This window comes from Lampris incognitus, chromosome 7, assembly GCF_029633865.1.
Source record: "Lampris incognitus isolate fLamInc1 chromosome 7, fLamInc1.hap2, whole genome shotgun sequence".
NCBI lineage: Eukaryota > Metazoa > Chordata > Actinopteri > Lampriformes > Lampridae > Lampris > Lampris incognitus.
The window spans coordinates 30,473,834-30,499,598 of NC_079217.1; the positions used below are offsets into that span (position 1 = coordinate 30,473,834).

At 43.6% G+C, this 25,765-nt stretch overlaps 1 protein-coding gene across 1 annotated transcript in view; it reads right to left on the reverse strand.

Moving 5' to 3' along the window:
- The window catches only part of kirrel3b (kirre like nephrin family adhesion molecule 3b), a 137,357-nt gene that overhangs the window by 66,296 nt on the left and 45,296 nt on the right, over positions 1–25,765 (reverse strand). The window contains exon 4 of the mRNA XM_056282841.1: positions 5,022–5,179. Within this exon, the coding sequence (XP_056138816.1) occupies positions 5,022–5,179 (158 nt within the window). The remainder of the gene's footprint in view (positions 1–5,021; positions 5,180–25,765) is intronic.

Here is a 25,765-nt window from a genome sequence, read left to right on the forward strand (position 1 = left end):
GTATGGGTATCCCACACAGATTTGAGCTCAGTTACCCGCCACTTTACGTACATGCAATATTTCAGTTTTTTTTTTTTAATACATTTGCAAAAATTTCTACAAAACCTTTTTCGCTTTGTCATTATGGGGTATTGTATGTAGATTGATGAGAAAAAAAAGGAATTTAATCCATTTCGGAATAAGGCTGTAACATAACAAAATGTGGGTAAAGTGAAGGGGATGCACTGTATGTGGAAAAAAAATTTTTTGGTGTGCAAAGGTCACATTGTGACCTGTGATTTTTATCATTATTAATCTAAGTATTTACTACCATGGTAGACCGCAACAGTTACAGTCATGGTGTTTAATTGGACTGGTGTCAGTCTTTACACAGGTTCTGGCCCCATTGGTCTTGACTTGGACTAGCAACCTGACTTGGACTTGCTCTGCCTAATGACTTGGTCTGGACTTGGGAGGTCGTACAAGAATAATCCACATTGTCTCCACAGTACTTTGCTTTGAAAATTAGAGTTTGAAAATCAAAAGCAGACCCAACAGTATTGTGTTTAATTTAAACATGAGCCATGCCCAATATATTATTTAAACATGTAATTACATACATATAATCACTTACATATAATTACATACATTTGTTTTGCAGAATAATTATTTCATTATTGTAATTGCGCATTAATGAAAAAAAATCGTCTTAAGTGTTCGTGATAGTTTATACATTTGAACTTTGTGATGTAAATTTGAGTCATCTGAACTTCATTTGCAGATGGGGTTATTAAAGTGTAACTGAGTTGTCAGTCTATGAGCCATGGTAGTGAGGGGGATCTTGCCTTATCAGAGAATAGCTGCAGGCGTTTTTAATCAATGTGGTTAAGTATTAAAGTGGATTGTCTTGTGTTTGGGATTGTTCCCCCTTAACACTGTGACATAAGACTTTATCATGGTGCTGGATCCGACAGTCTCAGGATTCTCTTTAAATCTTTATGCATATTTATACAGTTGACCAAGGAAAACAATCAAGGTTTTACTGGCTTTCAGATGGAAAATTATCTGAAATATCTTTTGCCTATTTTTTTTTTCAAATGTGTAGAGCCTTAAGATTACAGTAAATCCCTCTAATCACAATATAAAGTAAAAAAAAAACAAAAAAAACTGGAGAAACTGACCTGTCAAACCCAGACAGGCGTGCAGGAGAAGCCTTGGTTAAGTTAGCGAGAAAGAATATTCCACGGAGAAGAGAAGCCTTTGACTATGAATTCACGACAATAAAACCAAATGATTTATAAAACGTGAATATTCTGCTGTTCCTCCTGCTGTTCAAGCCTTTGTTATGTCCAAGTATCAAACGTGTCACCGGCTGACTTTCAGTCAGCCATTTCTAAATGAAGACTTCAAAAATTCTGTTTCCAAAGGAATTAATGAATAGAGATTTCACTTAACATTGTGATAAATTGCCTCAGACTTTTGCTGGCTGCTGCTGCTGCAAATGTAATGTCTTTTCTGTGCCAATTTTGGGGTTTTTGTCAGTCAACTACAAAGGTCCCTTTTGATCAGCTTGACTCAACTACTCACCTGTAAATGAGATGGTTTCAAAAAATCTTTTCATGCACAGTAACTACAAGGTTGACTGCCTTGACAAAAACTTTAAAACAGTCACAATAAAAGATGTTGGTGCTGAAAATACTATTAAATTCCTACTCATATCCTGGGGAGGCTACACCTGTCTTGCCAAAAATTAAATAAAATCTAATATGCATACTTGGTTACATTCAGAAGATAATTTTTGTTACCTTCATCACTTGGCGAGGATTAATATTAATGCAGCATTGCACTAATTTATCCAGAAGACTTTGCTGAGATGAAGGTCAGAAGGGGGGGAGGGTGTGGAATGATAGGCAGATAGAGCAAGTGCTTTGAAAATCTGTCTGGGATTGGGAAGTAAAAAATAAATAAATAGTGGAAATACAAAGAATTTGTGTATGAATCAAAAGCAGATAATTTATTGTTTTGATGTGTGTTGCATTTGAATGCTTTTTGATGCTGCCACTATGCTGATAATGTTGTAATATACCCCTGCAAGCAGATAGAGCTCCTTTAAAGATGGGGGACAGAAAACATCTTTAATTAATATTTTTACTTGAATACTAATACAACTCCTGAGCGTGCATACAATAAGTAATATTTGATGGTGGAAATAACAACTTGTAGTAGTAGTAGTAGTAATAATAATAATAATAGCAATACTACTACTACTACTACTACTAATAATAATAATAATAACTATCCATCAAATAGACTTGTACCTCATTCTAACCCTAGGCCCAAGGAATGGGCCCAGTTATTATGTTGTATTATGGCATTAAGTTAAAGGAAATTTGTATAATAATAATAATAATAATAATAATAATAATAAAAGTATCAAATCATAAATGTAGTGCTGGGCTCATTTCTTAAAAAAAAAAGTAACTTACTACTTACTCCAAATGTTACTTTTAACTACCTGTCACTGGTGTCCCTCCGCCCCCTCTTAATCCAGATTGCAGTTCTCAAACCACCAATTCTTTTGCTCAAACTCTCCATAAGGCTGGAAAGATTGTCATACAGGAAACAAAACATTATCTGTCATTTTTCTTAATCTCTATTTTGGGACTTCACATATTATTTAGTTAATTTTATATATATATATGTATGTATATATATATATATATATATATTTATTTATTTATATTTATTTATTTTGGTGGCATGGTGACACAATGGTTAGCGCGGTCACCTCACAGTAAGAAGGTCCTGGGTTCAAACCCAAACCCTGGGGTAGTTCACCCTTGGGGGTCATCCTCTGTGTGGAGTTTACACGTTCTCCACATGCCTAGATGGGTTTCCTTCGGGTGCTCTGGTTTCCTCCCACAGTCCAAAGACATGTAGGTCAGGTGAATTGGCTGTACTAAATTGTCCCTGTGTGTGTGTGTGTGTGTGTGTGTGTGTGCATGTGTGTCTGTGTGTGTGTCGGCCCTGTGATGGCCTAGCCAGGGTGGGTCTCCGCCTGCCGCCCAATGACTGCTGGGATAGGCTCCAGCATCCTGCGACCCCAATTAGGATAAGCGGCTTGGATAATGGATGAATGGATTTTTTTATTTTTTTTTTACAGTTTATGTTTATGGTGAGTGAAATGTTATTACAGAGATTGAAATAGAAATGAGTTTGTAATAAATTACCATTACTGAATTAGGCATTACAATCCAAAACTGCAAATTTGTAAAATATCCAACTTCAGTCCCTGTGGAGGCAACGTGTGACCTGTGCTGCTGTCTGCCGAGCAGCCCAGCTGAAGCAGTTCAGTTGCTGTGTCTTACAGGAGGAGACTTTGACAACAGTTTTTCAGATTGCAGAAAGCATTGATTCTGGTAATCCTGCCCAGATTGCATAGAGCTACTGTAGGTCACTACTGCTGTGATATACCAATGAGTTATTCTTGCTGTGTGTCAGATCAGTTCAGTGACTCGCCAATGCTGTTAAAACCTCATCCTCAATCATCAATCATCATCATCACCGTCTATTATCGAAGTGATATTGTTATGTTCATACATCTTAAATCTCTGTTTTTTTGTTCTTTGTTTTAATAGATCAGTTAAGAATTGGATTGTGGGGCCATTGTTGAGAATTATGAGTGAGTCAGAGCTATCCTCAGGTATGACACCATCAGGAAAAGCCAATTGCTGTGAGTCCTCCATCATATGTGCTCACATTAGCCCTCTTCATTTGTGGTGTGTGAGAAGACCATCAGAGCAGTTGATTATGCTTTCACAATGTTCCTCCACCCCCAGAAAAAAAAGTCATCTTTTTAATCGAGCCTATTGCCTTTTAATGGTAGGCAATCAAGATACAGTAAGAGAAGAGAGGGAAGTAGCTGAGGAAAGCGCAGATGCGTGCCATCCATCAGCCAGGAAGTGTACGGAATGTCCCAACATCATCCCTCCCTCCAGAGGAGATGTGAGGGCAGGAAGCACACTCTCCGCCCACCATTAGCAAGCGGCACCTCTAACAACTGCTTTATTTAAATGGTCCTGGTGCTGTACCCCAGCTCAATCAATGGCATTTATCTGCTCTTTGAAAAAAAGCCTATAATGGGATGAGACAGTGCAGGGAGTGAGGGAACGTGTGGGAGGTGTTAGTATTCTAAAGTGCCTGGTCGCTTTATGTCCCCCAGTTTAAATGGAAATGCAATGTGTTGGTGTTGATTGCATGATCAGCTTTGGGGGGCTAATGTCACAATGGGGTCAGATGACTGTGAGAGCAGGCTTGTGTCAGCACGCTCATACTGATATGTGTCACTGTACCAAGTAAATTGGTTAGGAACATGGACCGTCATTTATGATTCATTTTTGTGACTAATAAAAACAGTTTGCAGATAGCCTCCTGGTGTGCGATGTGACATATTAGATGTTATAAAAAGTTGGAAGAAAGATATCTTGATGCATGCTCAATAATCCAGGTAAGAAAATCAGTTCATCTGGACACAACGTTTAGAGGGAAAAACATTTCTCCCACTAAACGTTGTGTCCAGATGAAGTCATTCAACTTTCTCGGATTGGAAGAGATATCAGTCAAGAAACACAGATAGCACCAAGAATGGGCAGAATCAGTGACAGTCCTCCTGAGTTAATGTGTTTTCTGGGCAAAGGGAAAACTACTTTTGGAAATACCAAATACAGAAAACAAGGAAATCCTGGATCACTGGAGATTACATTCCAATCAAAAGCAGTCTTTCACATTGAGACGTATGGCTGACCAGAGCACAGTCACCACTCTTAAAAGACTGAAAGGAATTTCAAAGTAACTTTTCACAGAGAAATAAATCAAGCACTCTGACTATATCAGCCTTTTTTTTTCTCTTTTACTTTTTCTAGTCGGTGAAATGTAATGGATGCCAACATCTCCCGTCATCCCATCAGTCCCCACCCATCCCAGTCTGTCTCCCATCCCCTGCAGTTCTCCAAACCATGTTGGACACACACCTCTATGCTTACCTTGGAGTACATGGCCCCATTGAGGACCACCCCATTGCGGATCCAGATAATGGAGGCTGCCGGCTTGGCGTTGTCGGCGTGGCAGGTCAGATTGAGTGGGTCACCGGCCCTTAGACTCACCACTGGCCCTCCGCTGATAACAGGGTCCTCAGGGGGGACTACGGATTCAGAGAGTCAGAAATGAGGCGAGAGTGAGACAGACGGAGAAAAAGAGAGAGAGAAATTGATGTGCTTAATATCAATACATAAAAACAAAAAATGCTGTAATTGAGTGTATTGTTGTTATGAAAAAGTAAGTCTCTATTAGACATGAGTTGTCATTTATTGATATAATTGACCCAGGAATACAGTGGCATGTAGCACAACAGACTTTGATAAAGAGAAGGTAATTACAGATTGTACTTGCTCAGGTTTGACTGCATGGGACATACTCTCCACAACATTATTACCACACATAAAAAGAGAGCGGTTATGATGACAAGAGGAACGTCTAAAATAAGTGAATTACTTTGCGGGCTCCTTTGCTCTCTCATGAAACGCGGCTCCAAGTGACTCATTGCCACTCATTTGGAGGAGGCAATCACATCTGGCTAAGGAATTAATTTGCAAAGCTATGTGAAAGACAAAGTGTAATAATAGCGTAAATACAAGACAGTGCTGCATTTTCATTTAAAGAAGATGCGATTTGTCTGTGCACATGCCCACAGATGGCAGCAATTAAAGCAATTCCATCCCTGTCATTGCATGCTTTGTGGAATAATTGGACACCCCCCTCCCACCACCACACACACACACACACACACACACACACCAAAAAAAAAAAAAAAAAGTAAGAAGACTCGGTACCATCAGGGGGTATGTAATGGTGGTGTGCATGCTTCTGAGGGTACTGTTCACATTTCATTTCCACACCACATAACTATGACAAACACTCCATGTTCAGTTTTGCCCATTTACTGATCAGCCTTTTTATCAAACTGCAGTGAATTATTGATTGACCTCTGCACTCATTTCGGTGCAGATCTTGAGTAAGATGAAATCAAAGGCTCCAGGCAGCTGCCATATTTGCTGGCAAGAACATTTTGATGGGAGGGAAGTTTAGTAAGGGTGAGGTCTACGCAGTCAAACAAGCACTGAGACGAATAAAGAGAGGGTGTTCGGCACATGGTATTGCACATCATATGACTGTAGGCTGTGTATAAAAAGGATTCATACGACAAAGACATAAATGAGAACTTGCAGCCCGAAGCATTTACATAGAAGGTTGGCTTTAAAAAGTGCAGTCATACTTTCTCACTTTGTCGTTAAGCCTATATTGCCTACACGTTTCACTCAATTGAGTAATAATGAATTTTTAAGTGTGTTTTAGATTGCAAACAGTCAGAGTGAGCCTGAATCTGAATATTTTAAAAAAATCATGAATAATTAATTGGTAACAAATGTCTCTCTGAGAATTGTCAGTAGTATTAAAACATATTTCAAAACATCATGTTTTTTACTAAAGTAAAATTACAGTTTGTTTTTTTTTCAGAAAAATAAGTTTGTGAAAATAATGCAGCATTTAACGTATTGTGCTTAGTTGGAGGTATTGGTCGTGAAGGCATTCTGTATGGCTGGTCTGCACAGGACCAGGGCAGCACAGTGGTGCAATGGGTTTGTAATTGTTTTTGTGTCATTTATTTTCTCGCGTTCATACTTTTTCATTGTTGTTCTGTGTGTAAAAATCAGATTTTTTTTCTTTCTTTTTTTTTGCATAGGGATTTCTTCATGAATTTGAATGTGTGCAATGTGCAGAGCAGAGCGTTTAATCAAATGACACTGACAATGACAATGTGTAATCTATTTAGTATAAAATGTACACAATAAAATGCAGACTAGGACATCGATGAAACAAACTATATAAAGACCTTTACCACTTTCATCATCAACAAATTCTGAATAATTAAGCAAATGTAGAACTAGATTAAAACCTCTAAGAACAATAGATTTAACAGTTTTTGCGTTATAGGAGGAGTCAATAGACACAAACTATTGCTTGCTTAGATAGATAGACAGATACATACATACTACATACATACCCCTTCTGTTGTCTATGGGTCAAAAAATGACTCATAACAATGTTTAACAGCACAGAAAAGACTCTAAATGGTATTTTTTCAAACTGAAATTTGATTATTTTTCCTAGACTGACCCCAGACCCCATTAGAAGAGGAAACATTGTTTTTGTTCATATTTCCATGAAAGCTGTACACCACTAGGATACTAAGATTTACCCTAAAACAAAAACTACTTTCTGCACATTTCTGCTACTTTCTTAGGCTATACAAGTGCTATCTCTTGCTAAAAAGTTAATTTTTACACCTAAACAGTACTTTAAACAATAATAATACTAATAATGCTAATAATACTACTACTACTACTACTAATAATAATAATAAACTTCTACTTCAGTAAAGAAAACAATTATGACAGGTGTGTTTTATTAAAAACGAGTGGTGTCCACTGATTAAATGCAGTCTTTTTGCACTGTGAAGAGGGAAAACACAGATAGTCACAAAATTTGTGATGAATGACACAGGTTGTTTCTTCATGAAAAATAGATTTGAGGTTTAAAATTAAATTAATTTGCTTTAATTTAGAGGTTGAATGAAGGTGGGTCATAAATGACCCTTAAGGGCAGTATACAGAATGTGTGGACAAAACAAGGGATACATACTTACATGCATACATAAATACATACATACATACACATATACTGATTTTTATAATTGTTTGAAGTAGAGTGACATAGCCTTAGTTTTTATCTAGGAATTGCCATTGACATATCCATATTCATTCATCTTGTAAGTATTTTTCCAAAGCAACCTGAAGGGATCACTATCAGCTTTCTAAAAAGAGCATTCTGACTCCCAGAAATGATCAATTGTGATCTGTGGGGACTGGCTTATTGGAATGGGCATCACTTTATTTAATAATGGTAGAATGGCAAATAGTAATATTAACAATAGATTGCAATAAAGCAATATTAAGGGTGGATAGAGCTTAGGATGAGTCAATTACAAAATAAATTCAAATTATCTCTGATATTCAATCACTCACTGAAATTTGTTGTCACTTTACAGCTCATCTACAATCTCCCAGTGTCTGGTTTAATGTCACTTTGTTCCTAATATGTAGATCCTGTATAAACGGTGAGATTTTTTTTTCTTAAGCTCTTACGCTTTTCCATTACATAAATGCATTGCCAAATGAACACTGAAAATAGCTGCAAGTTAATATATGCAATAGACGTCAGTGTCAGTGAATGGGTAAGAGCATCAGGAGAGCAGGAAATGTTGCATAGTCTCTACTTTTCACTATTTTTCAGTCTGAGTAAGATGATACCAGGTCGCTTGCCCTTGTAAATAACTGCAATGTGTTTTTAAGACAATACCCATTCTCTGTCTCTAAAACAAGTATTAGAGGATAGAGCTTCAGTTTGAAATGCAGTACTTTATCTGCTAAGTTGTCTCCATCCTCTTTCATGTGGTGTTCATTAAAATGCAGAAGGTTGGAGAGGCAGAGGAATCTTGGGTCAGCACTAGCAGATCAGACAAGATAGTTTGCTGAGGCAAGTAAGAAAGAGTGTTGGTAAAAGCATGTGTTCACCTTGTGGTCTTTTATCTGCAAATGGAGACAAGGTCAAAAAAGATTTTATTAGTTTATCCTCATCCTATGAATAGAACTACTGTACGGTATGCAAATGAGAGTGGGAGATGTGAAAGCTGTAATGATCAGTCACTCTCGAAAACTTTCCCATATTGTCAGTAGAAATAAAATGGAGAAAAAGGTGTGACTCGGTGATGTTCCAGTGGCGATGGCTGATTCGAAAGGTCTAGTTTAATTGTCTTGCCGTCATAGCTGATTCACGTATGTATGGCTGAAAGGTTAATTCCATTTAAATGTGCGAGACATAAGTAGAGCAACACATCTTTGGATCGAGCAGCTTGTGAAGCTTCATGTCGAGCAGCTCTCTGAGACAGCAGCCGCTTGTGACTGACAACGGCACTGACATACAAATTTGCAACAGTCAGCTGTGTTGAGTGAGGATTTTGTATTTCTGGTATTGTTTTCATATCATATTATTGCTTTACCTGCGACAACACCTTTTTCCAGAAATAACACCTGCCTCGCTCTCCTAATCTTCGCCACATGCCAACACACATTGAAGTCTCTCAATGGTCCTACTACAGCCAGGAGGCAAGTCAACCAGGAGACTTTGGCAGAGTTGTGACCTTTTCAACATCCTTTAAATGGTAAATGGACTGCAATAATGTAGTGCTTTTCTAGTCTACCGACCACTCAAAGTGCTTTACAGTGGATGCCTCACATTCACCCATTCACACACACATTCGCACAGCACACACGACCTGGACACTGCTTGGCATCCCCCTCATCACATTTTCTTCTTATATATTTTATAAATCCATATAATTTTGTTATCCTCTTTTAATGTTATATCATTCTCTCACTAAGATGTGTGACTGATTTTTTTCTTATTTTTACATGGCTGGTTGCATGGCTCGGGTCCTGGGCTGTCCCAGTGGCATTTGGACACTGCTTGGCATCCTCCTCATCATATTCTTCATATATTTTATAATTCCATTATACTTCTGTTATCCTCTTTCAATTGTTGTGTTCTGTAAATTGTGTAAACACAACAACCATTGCACGTCGTCCGTCTTGGGAGAGAGATCCCTCCTCCATTGCTCTCCCTGAGGTTTCGTCCTCTTTTTTCTCCCTGTTAAAGGGTTTTTTTTAGAGGGTTGTCCCTTATCCGATAAGAGGGGCTAAGGACAGGATGTTGTGTTGCTGTAAAGCCCACTGAGGCAAATTTGTAATTTGTGATATTGGGCTATTGTGATATTGGGCTACAAATACTAAAACTGACTTGACTTGGCTTGACATTCGTACACTGATGGAGGCGGCTGCCATGCAAGGTGCCAACCTGCTCATCAGGAGTTAGGGGTTCAGTGTCTTGCTCAAGGACACTTCGACATGCTCTCTGTTGGAGCCAGGGATCAAACCAGCGACCTTTCGATTACTAGATGTCCCGCTCTACCTCCTGAGCCATGCCACCCCTTTACTTTCAACCTGACATACTTTTGATTGGCTGTTTTTAAATGGGCCATACCTTTATTCACTCACTGTGAATGCTGAGGGAAAAGCTTAACCTGCAATACATGGTGGAGTCTGCGGTTGTCTACACCGGATACCGCTACAACTTCAAACTGTGTCCATCAGCAGTCTGTGCTGGGGGGGCAGTAGGGTAAGATTGCAAATAGAAACAGAGGCGTAAGATACACTCGGCTGCCTTCTCCACGCAGCTCACCTTCATTTCTTCATTTCTTCCATGTGTCTGAGAGTTTCAGCGGTGCCTGAAAATGCAAAGACAGCGGTGACAGCTGGACCGAAACTGTTATTGCTCTCTGATGGAGTTGGCGTAGGTGCAGCGCTCTCTCTCTGTGTTGCATAGACAACTGTTTGGGGTCTCCAATCTGACGTACACAGGGACATTCAGATTTCCAAAAAAAAAAAAAGACGATCCTGATAATTTTGTATGAAAGCAAAATAGTCTGACAAAGATGTTAAATGTAAGGTTTTCTTCTTCTTTTTTTCATCATAGGTGATCTTGAGCTGAATGCCAGTCCAAGACACACACACACACACATATATATCTCCTGTATGGGAGGTTTACCAGTACCCAAGCCTCCTTTATTTCTAATTGACGAAAGACCTGGACAAATGACTAATATTTCAAACTCTTACTGTTCAGCTGAGATCTTCCAATTTCACGCCTTCTTTTACTGCCAGTGGTCCCTGCTATACAAAGTCTAGTCCTTGAACCCGAACCAACCATCACATTACTGGCCTGTCTGCATACTCGACATTCTCTAATGGCTTTAAATTAGTCCTTTGCCATGGCCACACAATGGATTTGGCATGAGTACCACGGTCAGCAATTTCGATTGATCGCTCCTCTTTAATTACAGATCCGGCACATTGTGACCCTGCTCTACTAACCACTTCCTACGCAGGGATAATGCAATCGACATTTTCACATATGTACAGTGTGAAAACATGTGCACGTACGTGTAGACACATGCACACAAAAGACACGCGCACTTAGGACATCGCAGCTTCCCTCAGAGGTTAGAACTATCAATAGCATATCGAATAAAAAAGAGAGAGTTTGTGTTTAAACGGTTGAGAGACCATGTAATGGAACCAGAGCAGAAGTTTGAAATAGACCTGAAATGCAGTAAAACTTGACAGGCTTAATTACTTGTCTCACCCTTAAAGGACTTGATTTTTTTTTTTTTAGTCAGACAATAATGGCTATGCCAGGTAATTTCACATGCTCTAAGCCATCATTTCCAGAGACGTGTAAGAGAGCAGCCCATTGGGCTGTCTGTCACAACTCACATTAGTCTTTTGCAGAGCCTCAGATACTATGTGATGCCACCGGTTCATTTTAATACCACTAGAATTTAATGGAGTTACATCACCTCACACAGTTATATAGATAATTCTTGGTTTCCATTTAATATGCCCCCCGTCTAATGTCCCAAGCCATACCAGACCATAAACCCCGCTCTGGCCACTTCAATGCAAGAACAAAACGGTGAAGTCAGACTGATTGGATTTCAGTGATATCATTTAGTTTTATTGGATAATCAAAGATCCATAAATGAGATGGAGGCATGTTGACACGCAATGAACAAGACAGTCGGTCTGTCGCCTCCCAAAGCGGGGTGGGGGTCCGAATAAACCCAGGGGGTTACACAGCTGCCTTCTGTCCCACAAAACACTTTAATACATGTTTCCCTAAAACCTTCAGGTGGGCTGAGAGGCGGTTGATGACGGCCACGGTAATTGTCTGGGAAGTCCACTCTGGTCCTGGCTTCACGGAATGTGGACCTGCTATGTTATTACTGGGCAACACTCGGCCGAGGAGCTTCCCTGGAAGTGGCCAAAGGAAAAACGACCGAAACTGGTTCTCCAGGAGTGAGGGCTGGTGAGGAAAACATTCTCACAAGCTGGATGTGTGTGTGTGTGTGTGTGTGTGTGTGTGTGTGTGTGTGTGTGTGTGTGTGTGTGTGTGTGTGTGTAAGCTGGCAATATAGCAGTTTTAGTGCTGTGCCTCAGCCGACGTGTCCTGAACAGCAATGAAGTTCCTGACTCGGTCATCTATTTTCGGGAGAAAGCCCATGCCGGCTGTCTGTCATATCATTATGACAGCTTGCAGAGTTGATAGATAAATGGGGGGCAAAACAGAGAAGTGAGAAATACCAAGTACAGGTGGATACAGGAGATGTACGCGACTCATTGGCCTAAATCAAAAGCCCGTTTCAAGTGCTGTCACTGTCCAACTGTTTGAAAGCCACAACTTCCTGAGATATACACAAACACACACACAACCCCGCGAATGAATAAAAGCAAATGAGCTTGAGTGACAGAGATAGACGTATACACATAAGTGTTTCACCAGAGCACTTGAAGTTCAATGATGGGCATCAGCGATGGCCGTCAACGTCAGCATGCCACATGCTGCACACAGCATGCGGCGGAGGAATAAGCAGCAAGCTGGATGAGTGGACATCCAGATAGCTGTACGGTAGCAGCTTTCAGGGGGATAAAGTGGGGGTATTTTAGCAGGCTTATTGGACGAGGACCTGATGGAGGGGTTTATTGTGTGAGGGAAATAGCACGGGAAAAACGATACTGAGGAGGACGAGAGGGAAGACAAGATACATAACATGCCAAGATGCAACAGGAAAAGAGAGGCAGGTTCATGCTTTTGTCCATAATGTTATTTGGTGTGTTTGTGTGTGTGTGTGTGAGTGAGTGAATGAGTGGTTCTGGTATAAGGGGGAAGAAGGGGAGTACTTGTTGTTGATGTATATCTTTATGATGGTTGAACATTTGCAACACTTGGAAAGAAGACTTTTTCAACAGCTCGTTATGCTGACAAGGAAAACATGATTATTATGGAGTACACCCGAACCTGAAGAGCAATAACAAAATGGGCTCCTAAGTGTAATATAAGCTATTCAGCAATGCTTGTGCCCTTTGCTTGTGTGTAAGGTCGACCTATGGGCCCATTTTAGGGGTCCACCAACTGATGTGATTGAGATGATAGTCTGTGGTTATATCACTGTTACAAGCCAGAATACAGTACCAAAATTACTAAAATTTCTTAAATAACTAATCATTCAGTTCATGTTGCTCAATAGTCAAACTCAAGTAGAGTACTCAACACACTACCAAGGACATCACATTAAGATGCCAGTCTATTTCAGTACTACTGCTCCGCAGATTTGGGATTACAAAAAAAAAATCTTATTGTGCAAATTAATGTTTTGAGATTAAGAAAGGAGATGTTTTTTCTAAGTGTCACATAGACTCTTTAATAAAGCTATGAGATGACTTACTTCCTCAGAATATGCAAACTTGTATGAAAACAATTTGGGTACATATGCCGTAATCGGTTCAAAAGTCGATCTAAAAAGTCATCAACTGGCAGGCAAATGAATTTTGTTTGCCAGCCTTTATGCAATTGGCACTATTTTCGCATAATATTGAGAGTGCTTGGAAGATTATGTTTTGTTTTGGTTTTTTTTGGAGGGGGGGATTTTTCCCCCTTTTTCTCCCCAATTGTATCCAGCCAATTAACCCACTCTTACGAGCCATCCCGATCTCTGCTCCACCCCCTCTGCCGATCCGGGGAGGGCTGCAGACAACCACATGCCTCCTCCCATACATGGGGAGTCGCCAGCCGCTTCTTTTCAACTGACAGTGAGGAGTTTCACCAGGGCAGGGAGACATAGCGCATAGGAGGATCACGCTATTTCCCCCTCCCCCCTGAAAAGGTGCCCCAACCAACCAGAGGAGGTGCTAGTGCAGTGACCAGGACACATTGCCACATCCAGCTTCCCACCAACAGACACAGCTAATTGTGTCTGTAGGGATGCCCGACCAAGCTGGAGGTAACACGGGGATTCGAACTGCCGATCCCCATGTTGGTAGACAACGGAATAGACCGCACGCCACCTGGACACCCAGAAGATGGTGTTTGATAAAGTTGCACAGGAAACACTGACATTTCCCTTTCTTTAAGTAGTAGCTCATAGAAATAAGCAAGTAAAAGATGAGTTTCGTAAAGTAGGCTGTACTGTCGGTATGTAAAACTGAGCTGAGAAATCACTTTACGCGAGGCTGAAAGCATCCAAAAATACACAAGTAAGGGCTTGTAAAGTCTAGAATACTGTTTCTGAAGTTATGTAAAATCAATAAGTCATCATAACTGGGGGGAGGGGGGGGCATGCTGGGATAGGCTCCAGCATCCCCGTGACCTGACAGCAGGATAAGCGGTTTGGATAATGGATGGATGGATGAAACCTTTTTTTATTTGTTTATGACACAGATTTTCTCACAAAAGGTGACACTTTGTAACTTTTGTCAGTAAGTGTTTATAACAGGTGTTACTAAAGCCTTACAGCGTGTGTTACGACTATTTATAAAGCACTGCCTAATAAATACCCATAACACATAAACATGATTATACTATACATCGTTATAAGAAGACTCATGGTTTACCCTTTTTTTATTTTCAGACATGAGTCATTAGTTTGGTAACAACTTTGGGTTCGCGAAGCGAACCCTAGGTATATGAACAACGACAAAATGGCTGAGAGGGTTATTGCATTGTGACATCATCCACAATAGCTCGCTGGAAAAAAGAAAAACGATGGAGGTGCATTCCCCGTGCCAATCCCGGACAATATGACCCCCTGTGGTCATATGTCCTCCCACCGACCCCGTATTGGCACGCCCACCGGAAGCGCTATTCCTCTTTGTAAGTCGAACCATCTCCAACTAAATGAGCACCACACCTGTGGCCCGGTTAGGAGGAGAACGGCTCTATTCTCAGCCATTTTGTCGTTGTTCATATAACTAGGGTTCGCTTCGCGAACCCAAAGTTACATTTCACGTACTCCAAAATGGCTGAGAGGGTTATTGCATTGAACAACGACAGGATTCGTGCCTCCGTTCCCTAGCCGTCCAATGAACCCTTCAAACCCCTGGTGGGAAGGGGTAAGCGTTCTGATGAGAGCATCCTAAGAGGCCTGCTCCAGAACAGCGTCGGCAACCGACCGCACCTTAACGTGCCGGTAATAATGCCGTAAGAAAGTGGTCTCACCACTCCAAACCGCCGCCTGGCGGATGACCTCCCAGTCGATACCTGACAACACAGCTATCGACGTAGCAGTCCCTCGGGTAGAATGCGCCTTCAGCTTAGGAGCTGTTTTACCCGCTTTGGTATACGCCTCCATAATACCATCCACCAGCCAGTGTGCTAGCCTCTGGGTGGAAAGGGCATAACCTGGTTCGCTCACTCTGTAGGTCAACAGCAGCCTGTCAGACCTACGAATATCTGCTGTGCGCCGCAGGTAAATGCGTAAAGCCCGTACAGGACACGAGAGGTGCAAGCGTTTCTCATCCCTAGTCACCGGTGACGGATGAAACGCGTGTATCACCACCGGGGCCCTACTCGTGCTGGGGTCTGTAAAGAGCGTGACCATCAGATCACCAGAAAACACCATCCCCTTGATGGTGAGTGCAGTGAGCTCACAACCCCTCGCTGCGGTGGTAAGTGCCAAGAGCACAGCCAGCTTAGCCGAGACATAACGCATGTCTGCCGTAGACATGGGTTCAAAGGGATCTTTCTCTAGTGCGCGCAGAACAAGGGAAGCATCCCAAGTTTCAGCTCTCGTAAGCTCCTTAGCTGAGAGCTTCTTAGCACCCAACAGGTACTGCGTCATGAGCGGGTGCGTGAAAACCGTGCTACCCTCGATCTTTCCCCCGGAAGAACGTGAGAGCCAATACACAGACTTTGACCGAGGAGAAAGACCATAGTCTATCACTCCTACAGACCTCCTCAAAAGTCAGTATAGGGCCAATCCCTACTGACAAAGGGTCCATGTCGTGTTCAGCGCAAAATTGGTCAAATCGATTCCAGTACCCCTGGTACCTGGAATACGTGGAGTCTTTACGCCCCGCTAAGATGACACCAATCACTTGCGCACTAAGTCCCATAGCTAAGAGCCTGGCTTTGTAAGCATCCACGCCGCTAATCGGGAGCCTCCTATCCAGGGGCCCTCCCGTAGCAGCCCTCCTGCTTGCGTGAGCGCGTCCGCCCACTCCGGGACGTCGAACCGCTCGCCTACTATCCAGGGCACTATTCGCGGAAACCATGGGGTGCTCGGTTCGTACGGGGCCACGAGAACTAACCGACCCCCTGTGCGCTCGAACTTGACCACCGGGTCTAGGAGGCACCTGCGCGGGAGGAATGCGTAAAGCATCTCCTCGGGCCATGGATCTAGTCCAAGCGCGTTGACCCCCAACGGCGCTAGGTCGGACGGGAGCATCGAGTACCAACGAGGCGTTGGTACTCTCCCAGATCATAGCCACTATGGCTGGGTTGAGGCTCCAATTGTCCGCATGCGGGCCGCCTCGCGAGAGGATGTCCGCTGCTTCGTTGTCCTTCCCAGGAACATGAAGCGCCCTGATTGATAGCGCGTTGCTGTTGACCCAAACCCAAATTTGCATGGCCAACTCTCTGCAACGCTTGGACTTCATACCGCCTTGGCGGTTGATGTAGGCCTTGGCCGTCATGCTGTCTGTCATTATCAGTATGTGACGGCCTACGAGATCCTGAGCGAAATGCTGGATAGCCAGCCAAATCGTCTCCGTCTCGCGCGCGTTGATGTGGACCTTCTCCCCAGACGCCACACTCCTCGCGCTGTTTTGTAGCCAAGGATGGCCCCCCAACCCGAGAGGGACCCATCCGTATAAATCGTTACCTCGGGTCCCCTGGGGCCCATAGGGACCCCAGACATGTCCACGCAGGCTCTGTTCCAGTGGTCTAGGTCCTGCGCTACCACACGCGGGACCGGGATAAGATGGTTGTTGTACCGGCGTTCGTTGCCGTATTTCAAGAAGTGAACTGCGAACCACAATTGCAGTCTCCTCATGAACAACAGACCTAAAGGAACAACTTGGTGAGCCGATGCCAGAAGGCCCAGCAGCCTCCTGATCATCCGATAAGTGACATATGTCCCCGGGACGAAATGTGCTAACGTGGTCCTGGTGGAATGCCATCTCTCTTGTGTAAGGGTTGCGCGCATGAATACCGTATCCAAACTCAGACCCAGATACGTTGCCTGGCACGAAGGCCATGGCGCGCTCTTCTTTATGTTGATAGTGAAACCCATGTACTCCATGAATTCCATCAACTCCTGAGTATGGAGTATTGCTTGTTCCGGCGACCGGGCCAACACCAACAGGTCGTCTAGGAATCATGCCAAGCGCATACCTTTGCGCATCAACACTCCGAGCGCTACTTTCACACACCTTGTGAATGTCAGAGGAGAGAGGCGATATCCGAACGGGAGGCATGTGTACTGGTAACACTGACCCCGGTAACAGAACCGAAGATACTTTCTGTGTCTTTCCGCAATCGGACAATGATAGAAAGCATCTTTTAGGTCGACCGAAGTTAGCCAATCGGACTGTGTCACCATTGACAGCAGAACCAGTGTGCGTAGCATTTTGAAACTGACCTTCTCTACATACTTGTTGAAGGGTTTCAAATCTAGGATTGGGCGCATGCCCCCATCCTTCTTCGGGACCAGAAAGTAACGGCTGTAAAACCCGTCTTCTCTTTCTAGGGGAGGAACCACCGTGATTGCCCCTTTCGAGAGTAACTCTGTGAGTTCGTTGTCTAGGATTTGTGCTTCGGCCACCGACCCCGGTTCCGTATGCACTATTCCCAAGTACGGGGGTACAATACCGTTCTCGAAAAGGATTTGGTGTCCGTGGGCTATCTGATCCAAAACAGAAGCCGACGGGACCAATTCCTTCCACCTGTGTAACATGCGTGACAGAAGTCTCGTTGCCTCCTGTACCTTGCTGTTCAGGTAGCGCGCGTAAGTTGCGCGTAAAGGGTCTGGGGAAGCCCCGCCCACCATGCCCTGCATCCATGGGGGGGCTGCGTCCTTGTAAGGAGACCCAGATGGGGGAATTGGCGTTTTGAACCTTTCCAAATTACCATTTGACCCATCAGAGAGACTAAACATTGTCGCATCATAGTCCCCTCCCAGGGGCTCATTTGCGCTCATGTCATTATTATCCAATATTTCCAGCAGGGATGTTATTACATTGTTATCATCATCTTTACCTAAAGATTCAGACAGACAATCAGACTTGCGTTTCAAACCTTTTAAAACGCAATCACCATCATCACCAACATAAAAACTTTTATTCACATTCACAACCTTTGGAATAGAACAAGTAGACTGTGCATCAGAAACCAAAATAAAAGGCGCAGTGTTTAGCCCTGCGCACGCTGTGTCCCCTGAACAAGCGTCTATATCGCCGGAGACGGCTCTGGAATCAGTCTGTTGGTGTGGGTCGTAACATCCTGCCGAAACACGTCACTTGGCAGCTCCCTTCTTGGAAGTGTCTGTGCTGTCCGGCTTGGCCGCCTTGGCCGTTGGATCTGTGGAAGACTGGGAGTTTGGACGTGAGCCCTGTCCACGCCCGCGCCCCACTTTACCACCTCTTTTTGGATAAGTCTCTCTCCATTTCTGCAGGCTTGTCCCCCTGCCCTGTGCCCACCGCGGGCTTAGGGGTAGGCGGGTTCTTCATCATCGGGAGAAGCTCCTTGTGCAAGATTTCGCGCTCGGCCTGGGCGGCCTTGTATTTTATGATAATGTCCGGGGTCGTTCCAAACAGGCCCTGGTTCCCTGCGCAGGAGTGGGCCATCCACTCCTTGCAGAATTCCTCTTTTACCCCAGCTGTCTCTAGCCAGAGACGTCTGCGCGAAAGGGTGGAGGCAGCTGCGCTAGAACCGCACTCTAGAGCGATGGAATACAGCAGCGATCCCAGGGAGTCAGCTATGCGTTCCATTTCCAAGATGTACTCACAACTTGCTTCGCTGGCCACTACGTCACCGAACTCGGCCCCGTCGATACCTGCTGAAGCGATGGCAGCTTTGCTTTGCTCGACGTTTGATAGGCTGCAGAGCTTGCGCATGTACGCCGTTATCATCCCAGCCGTTGAGACGAGTCCAGCTGCGCGTGAACTGGCGTGCCATGCATCACACGCGTAACGATCCACCTGTTGGCCCCACTGCGAAGGGTGTTTGGGAGTATCGCGAGACCCCACCTTGGTGTTAGGGTTGAACGATAAAACGTCCCTCTCTGGTTGCGGAATTTTCCAGTCTTTGTAGTGGAGGTTCCTAACCTCGACTGCTAAGACGTCAACCCCCTTCTGACTGAACTTTGAGGATGATTTAAGTAGCGGATCCGCCTCCGCCCGCTTAAACGCTCGTTCGATGTGAGGATAAGGTGGTAGAGTGGAGTCCCTGACCCTCTCTGCCATTCGTGGAAAATCGGCTACCACCGGATCTTGAGGATTGCCCGGCTCGGTAACGATGTCGGCAGACTTGACCGCTCGCGCGAACAGATCGCGGAAACTGGCGAGGAATGTTTCGGACCCACGTTGCATGGCGTCGCCATCTTTGTTTGGTTGAGACGAACTTGGCTGGTCGTCTTCCACGCCCTGATCGTCTACTTCCTCAGGCAGTGAATCCTCGGGTTCCGCACCCGCCGAATAACATGCCACGGATTCACCAGGGAGAGATAGGATCTCATTGATCCAGTCCTCTCTAACTATCCCGGATGCTGGGATAGCCTCTGGCTCCGGAGGGATGCTAATGCTAGCCGCCGTCCAGTGACTGTAGCTAGGAAGCATCGGAGGGATGTTGCTAGCCTCCGCCCCATGGCTTTAGCTAGGTAGCACCATGCTAGCCGCCTTGTTAGCAGGTGCGAAGGGATCTGCAGGTCCCCATCTTTGACGGTACAGGGCAGCCCACCTTTGGCGCCCCGATCCTCTGATGGTTTTACAGAAATTGCAGTCGATCTCATTACGGTCTACATCCCTCAAGTAGCCCGTGTAGTGAACATGCGGGATATGGGAGACACAGTCCGGAGGGGGGGTCCCATTGGAGCGTCGCCGGTTTAACACACCCGCACCAAGCGTAGAATCCGGCCACATCGACCAGATTAACGAACATCTTGGCGATAAAAGGTAAGCTAACTATAAGTTAGTATCTAATATACCAGTATATCACTAGATTACTTGCGTATTTGCAGTTTTCCTCTTAGTCCCAGCGAGAGAGAAACAGCCATTGACCGATCTCATTTAGTTGGAGATGGAAAGAGGAATAGCGCTTCCGGTGGGCGTGCCAATACGGGGTCGGTGGGAGGACATACGTATGACCACAGGGGGTCATATTGTCCGGGATTGGCACGGGGAATGCAACTCCATCGTTTTTCTTTTTTCCAGCGAGCTATTGTGGATGATGTCACAATGCAATAACCCTCTCAGCCATTTTGGAGTACGTGAAATGTAACTGTTAGTTGCAGTTAACTAAATTACTTTTAAGTGCAAATTAGAATTGAGTGAAACACATGTGCACAGGTGGCACTTGTTTTGAAAAGCACAGCTGGGTTCATCTAACTTCTTCTCCTGTTAAAACACTTGCAGAAAAACATCCTACATTACAATCTGTCTACCATGGTCATGCACCTGTTCAGTCTTACTGAAATCATACATGTGATAGTTTGTGACATATGGAAAAAGTTAATAATACATTATTACTAATGAAGGGAAATAGATCCATAGCAGGTTAACTCTAATTGCTTATTTGCTTGACAACCAGCACACATGTGACGGCTCCTTTAGCGTTAATCTAAGACATAGTAAAGATCTCCTAATGGGCCTTGTCCTAACTGCAGAACATAAAAGTTGATGTAGGCATACTTTGTGCATTACTTCGCATCCTTTTGATGCAGTTTATCCTGACGGAGAGCAAAGTCAGCATCAAAGAAAGCTATGATTCTGTGTGAAATAAAGATTCATTGAAAAGTGAAAGAGAGGATTAGGACTGAAAACATGAAAATGATGTTAAGACATCCGCAATGAGCTGGTAACAGGGATGCCGCATCACTATGACAAAGACTACAAAGCTTCTCCCTCTCTTTAAAAGGTGCTGGCATATTTCTAAAAGGAAAACCTCAGGAAAAATGTGGAGATGAAAAGGTAAAATCTGACATTCACAGACTTGGTGGTGCTCCCTGCTGGTCCCAGATCAGTGTTTGCACATTACAGCAACTGTTTGGAGCCGCACCAGTTTTACTGAGGACGCCATTTGCCTCAAGGGTCTATTCTGAACAACAACAAAAAAACAAAAAACCTTTCATTCTCCACCTTCCTGACTACTTCTGTCTCCTTGCTATCTACAAGTGCTTTAACCAGGGACATATTCTTCAGTCAATTATCACCTGAGATGTTTTTTTTTTATCCATCCATTATCCAAACCACTTGTCCTGCTCTCAGGGTCGCAGGGATGCTGCAGCCTATCCCAGCAGTCATTGGGCAGCAGGTGGGGAGACACCTTGGACAGGCCGCCAGTCCATCACACACACACACACACACACACACACACACACACACACACACACACACACACACACACACACACACACACACACACACACACACACACACACACACACACACACACACATTCACAATTTAGTACAGCTGATTCACATGACCTACATGTCTTTGGACTGTGGGAGGAAACCAGAGCACCCAGAGGAAACCCACACAGATACAAAGATAACTTTTTTTTTAATCCACCAAAATCGTTTTGAATGGTTTGATATGTTACATAGTTTTCACTTTCATTTTTGATGTTCTTGATGTAAAGTACTTACTGAATTGAGCAGTGCAGTTCTAACTCCAGGTAAAAAGATTAGCCAAAGAATAGGCTATTCTATCTTCTTCTTTTTTTCTTTTCCTTTTTTTTTGTGGAGGAGGCTTAAATGCCATACTGTGAGCTTTTTGAATTTACTGAAGTCAAGAGTAGGAAAGACCTTTATGGACCGGAGAGAGTTTTAAAATTATTCTACTCTCAGGTAGGAGAATAAAGGATGTGTGTGTGCTTGTGAGTGTCTACAGGTTTTTGTAGAGTATTGCGACATGACTGTGGTCACGGGAGAGGTTCAGATGGAAGCAAGGACACAATTTCAGCAGAACTCGACATTTTATTCAATACAATGTCTCTCACTCAGTGCACTTCTCCATACGGCTAATACACTCAGGTGCTGGAGCCGTCGCTACCTCGCTCTCTCTCTATCTGCTGCAGAACGGTGACTGGCTCACTTTCTCTCTCTGCCTCTCGTGTTGTGTCTGCCTGTGTTCATGTTTGTGTCCATGTCAGTCAGTCCAGGGCTCAGCTTCACTGCGTTATATAAAGCACAGTTTGTTAGATCGGCACACCTGAGGTTGTCAGCCCCCTTACTAACAGAAGTGTCTGCTCTCCTACTCCCTCTCTCCACTTCCAGCCGACACTTAACCACACCCAAATACATACACTACCGTTCAAAAGTTTGGGATCACATTGAAATGTCCATATTTTTAAAGGAAAAGCACTGTACTTTTCAATGAAGATAACTTTAAACTAGTCTTAACTTTAAAGAAATACACTCTATACATTGCTAATGTGGTAAATGACTATTCTAGCTGCAAATGTCTGGTTTTTGGTGCAATATCTACATAGGTGTATAGAGGCCCATTTCAAGCAACTATCACTCCAGTGTTCTAATGGTACAATGTGTTTGCTCATTGGCTCAGAAGGCTAATTGATGATTAGAAAACCCTTGTGCAATCATGTTCACACATCCGAAAACAGTTTAGCTCGTTACAGAAGCTACAAAACTGACCTTCCTTTGAGCAGATTGAGTTTCTGGAGCATCACATTTGTGGCGTCAATTAAACACTCAAAATGGCCAGAAAAAGAGAACTTTCATCTGAAACTCGACAGTCTATTCTTGTTCTTAGAAATGAAGGCTATTCCATGCGAGAAATTGCTAAGAAATTGAAGATTTCCTACACCGGTGTGTACTACTCCCTTCAGAGGACAGCACAAACAGGCTCTAACCAGAGTAGAAAAAGAAGTGGGAGGCCGCGTTGCACAACTGAGCAAGGAGATAAGTACATTAGAGTCTCTAGTTTGAGAAACAGACGCCTCACAGGTCCCCAACTGGCATCTTCATTAAATAGTATCCGCAAAACACCAGTGTCAACATCTACAGTGAAGAGGCGGCTGCGGGATTCTGGGCTTCAGGGCAGAGTGGCAAAGAAAAAGCCATATCTGAGACTGACCAATAAAAGAAAAAGATTAAGATGGGCAAAAGAACACAGACATTGGACAGAGGAAGACTGGAAAAAAGTGTTGTGGACGGATGAATCCAAGTTTGAGGTGTTTGGATCACAAAGAAGAACGTTTGTGGGACGCAGAACAAATGAAAAGATGCTGGAAGAATGCCTGACGCCATCTGTTAAGCATGGTGGAGGTAATGTGATGGTCTGGGGTTGCTTTGGTGCTGGTAAGGTGGGAGATTTGTACAGGGTAAAAGGGATTCTGAATAAGGAAGGCTATCACTCCATTTTGCAACGCCATGCCATACCCAGTGGACAGCGCTTGATTGGAGCCAATTTCATCCTACAACAGGACAATGACCCTAAACACACCTCCAAATTGTGCAAGAACTATTTAGAGCAGAAGCAGGCAGCTGGTATTCTATCGGTAATGGAGTGGCCAGCGCAGTCACCAGATCTGAACCCCATTGAGCTGTTGTGGGAGCAGCTTGACCGTATGGTACGCAAGAAGTGCCCATCCAACTAATCCAACTTGTGGGAGCTGCTTCTGGAAGCGTGGGGTGCAATTTCTCCAGATTACCTCAACAAATTAACAGCTAGAATGCCAAAGGTCTGCAATGCTGTAATTGCTGCAAATGGAGGATTATTTGACGAAAGCAAAGTTTGATGTAAAAAAAATCTTATTTCAAATACAAATCATTATTTCTAACCTTGTCAATGTCTTGACTCTATTTTCTATTCATTTCACAACATATGGTGGTGAATAAGTGTGACTTTTCATGGAAAACACAAAATTGTTTGGGTGATCCCAAACTTTTGAACGGTAGTGTACGTTTCTTGTATGTGGAGTGCACTGGTGTATGGGGACCATCGCCATCTTCCAAGTCGATAGACAGACTGTCACCTTGGAATTTGCAGTGACATAGGCCTTGCATCGGTTTATCCTGTCACTTTGTGTGAAAGTTGGCCCAGGGTTTCCATGCTTTCAGGAGTCAGCCAGAAAGGTGAGGATTAAACAGTTGTCTTTTGGCAAGGCTTATGCTGAGGAATAATGGCTACCCTTACCATCAAATTGCTAAATAGCAGCTGAAACAAACAATTATTTTTCTTCTTCTTCTTCTCCTCTCAGCTGGACCCATTAGGGGTCGTCACAGCGGATCATCCGTTTCCATCTCTTCCTGTCCTCTCCATCTTCCTCTGTCATGCCAACCACCTGCATGTCCTCCCTCACCACATACCATAAACCTCCTCTTTGGCCTTCCTCGTTTCCTCTTGCCTGGCAGCTCCATCTTCAGCATCTTTCTCCCAATATATCCAGCATCTCTCCTCTGCACATGTCCATACCATCTCAATCTTGTTTCTCTTGCAATGTCTCCAAACCCTCCAACTTGAGCTGTCCCTTTAATATTCTCATTCCTAATCCTTTCCATCTTGGCCACTCCCAATGAAAATCTTAGAATCTTCAACTCTGCCACCTCCAGCTCTGCCTCCTGTCTTTTCATCAGTGCCACTGTCTCCAAACCGTACAACATAGCTGGTATCACTACCATCTTGTAAACCTTCACTTTCACTCTTGCCAGTACCCTTCTGTCACAAACCAATCTGACACACTTCTCCACCCTGCTTGCACACTCTTCTTCACCTCTCTTCTGCACTCCCTGTTACTTTGACCCCAAGTATTTAAACTCATCCACCTTCACCACGTCTACTCCTTGTATCCTCACCATTCCACTGTCCTCCCTCTCATTCATGCATACATATTCCATCTTGCTTCTACTCACTTTCATTCCTCTTCTCTCCAGTGCATACCTCCACCTCTCCAGGCTCTCCTCAACCTGCACCCTACTTTCACTACAGATCACAATGTCATCTGCAAACATCATAGTCCACACAGACCCCTGACTGATCTCGTCTGTCAGTATTTAAACTCATACACCTTCTTCATCTCTACTCCTTGCATCCTCACTATTCAACTATCCTCCCTCTCATTCAGGCATAGGTATTCTGTCTTGCTCCTACTGACTTTCATTCCTCTTCTCTCCAGTGCATACCTCGAGCTCTCCAGGCTCTCCTCAACCTGCATCCTACTTTTGCTAAAGATCACACTGTCATCTGCGAAAATCATAGTCCACGGAGACTCCTACCTGATCTTGTCCGTCAACTTGTCCATCACCATTGCACACAAGAAAGGGCTCAGAGCTGATGGAATGAGATCAAAGATAGCACCGTACTGTGGTGACTGACTAGGAGCTACTCTCACTTTATTTGTTTTCATGCTATATGTTGCTTTTGTTGAACAAAATACATCTTGCACAACTACCTATAATTGCCAGACTTTACGGGACATAAGAATCAACATTCCCAACAGCTGGAAGCCATGGGACTTGCCAAGAGATATTATGTATACA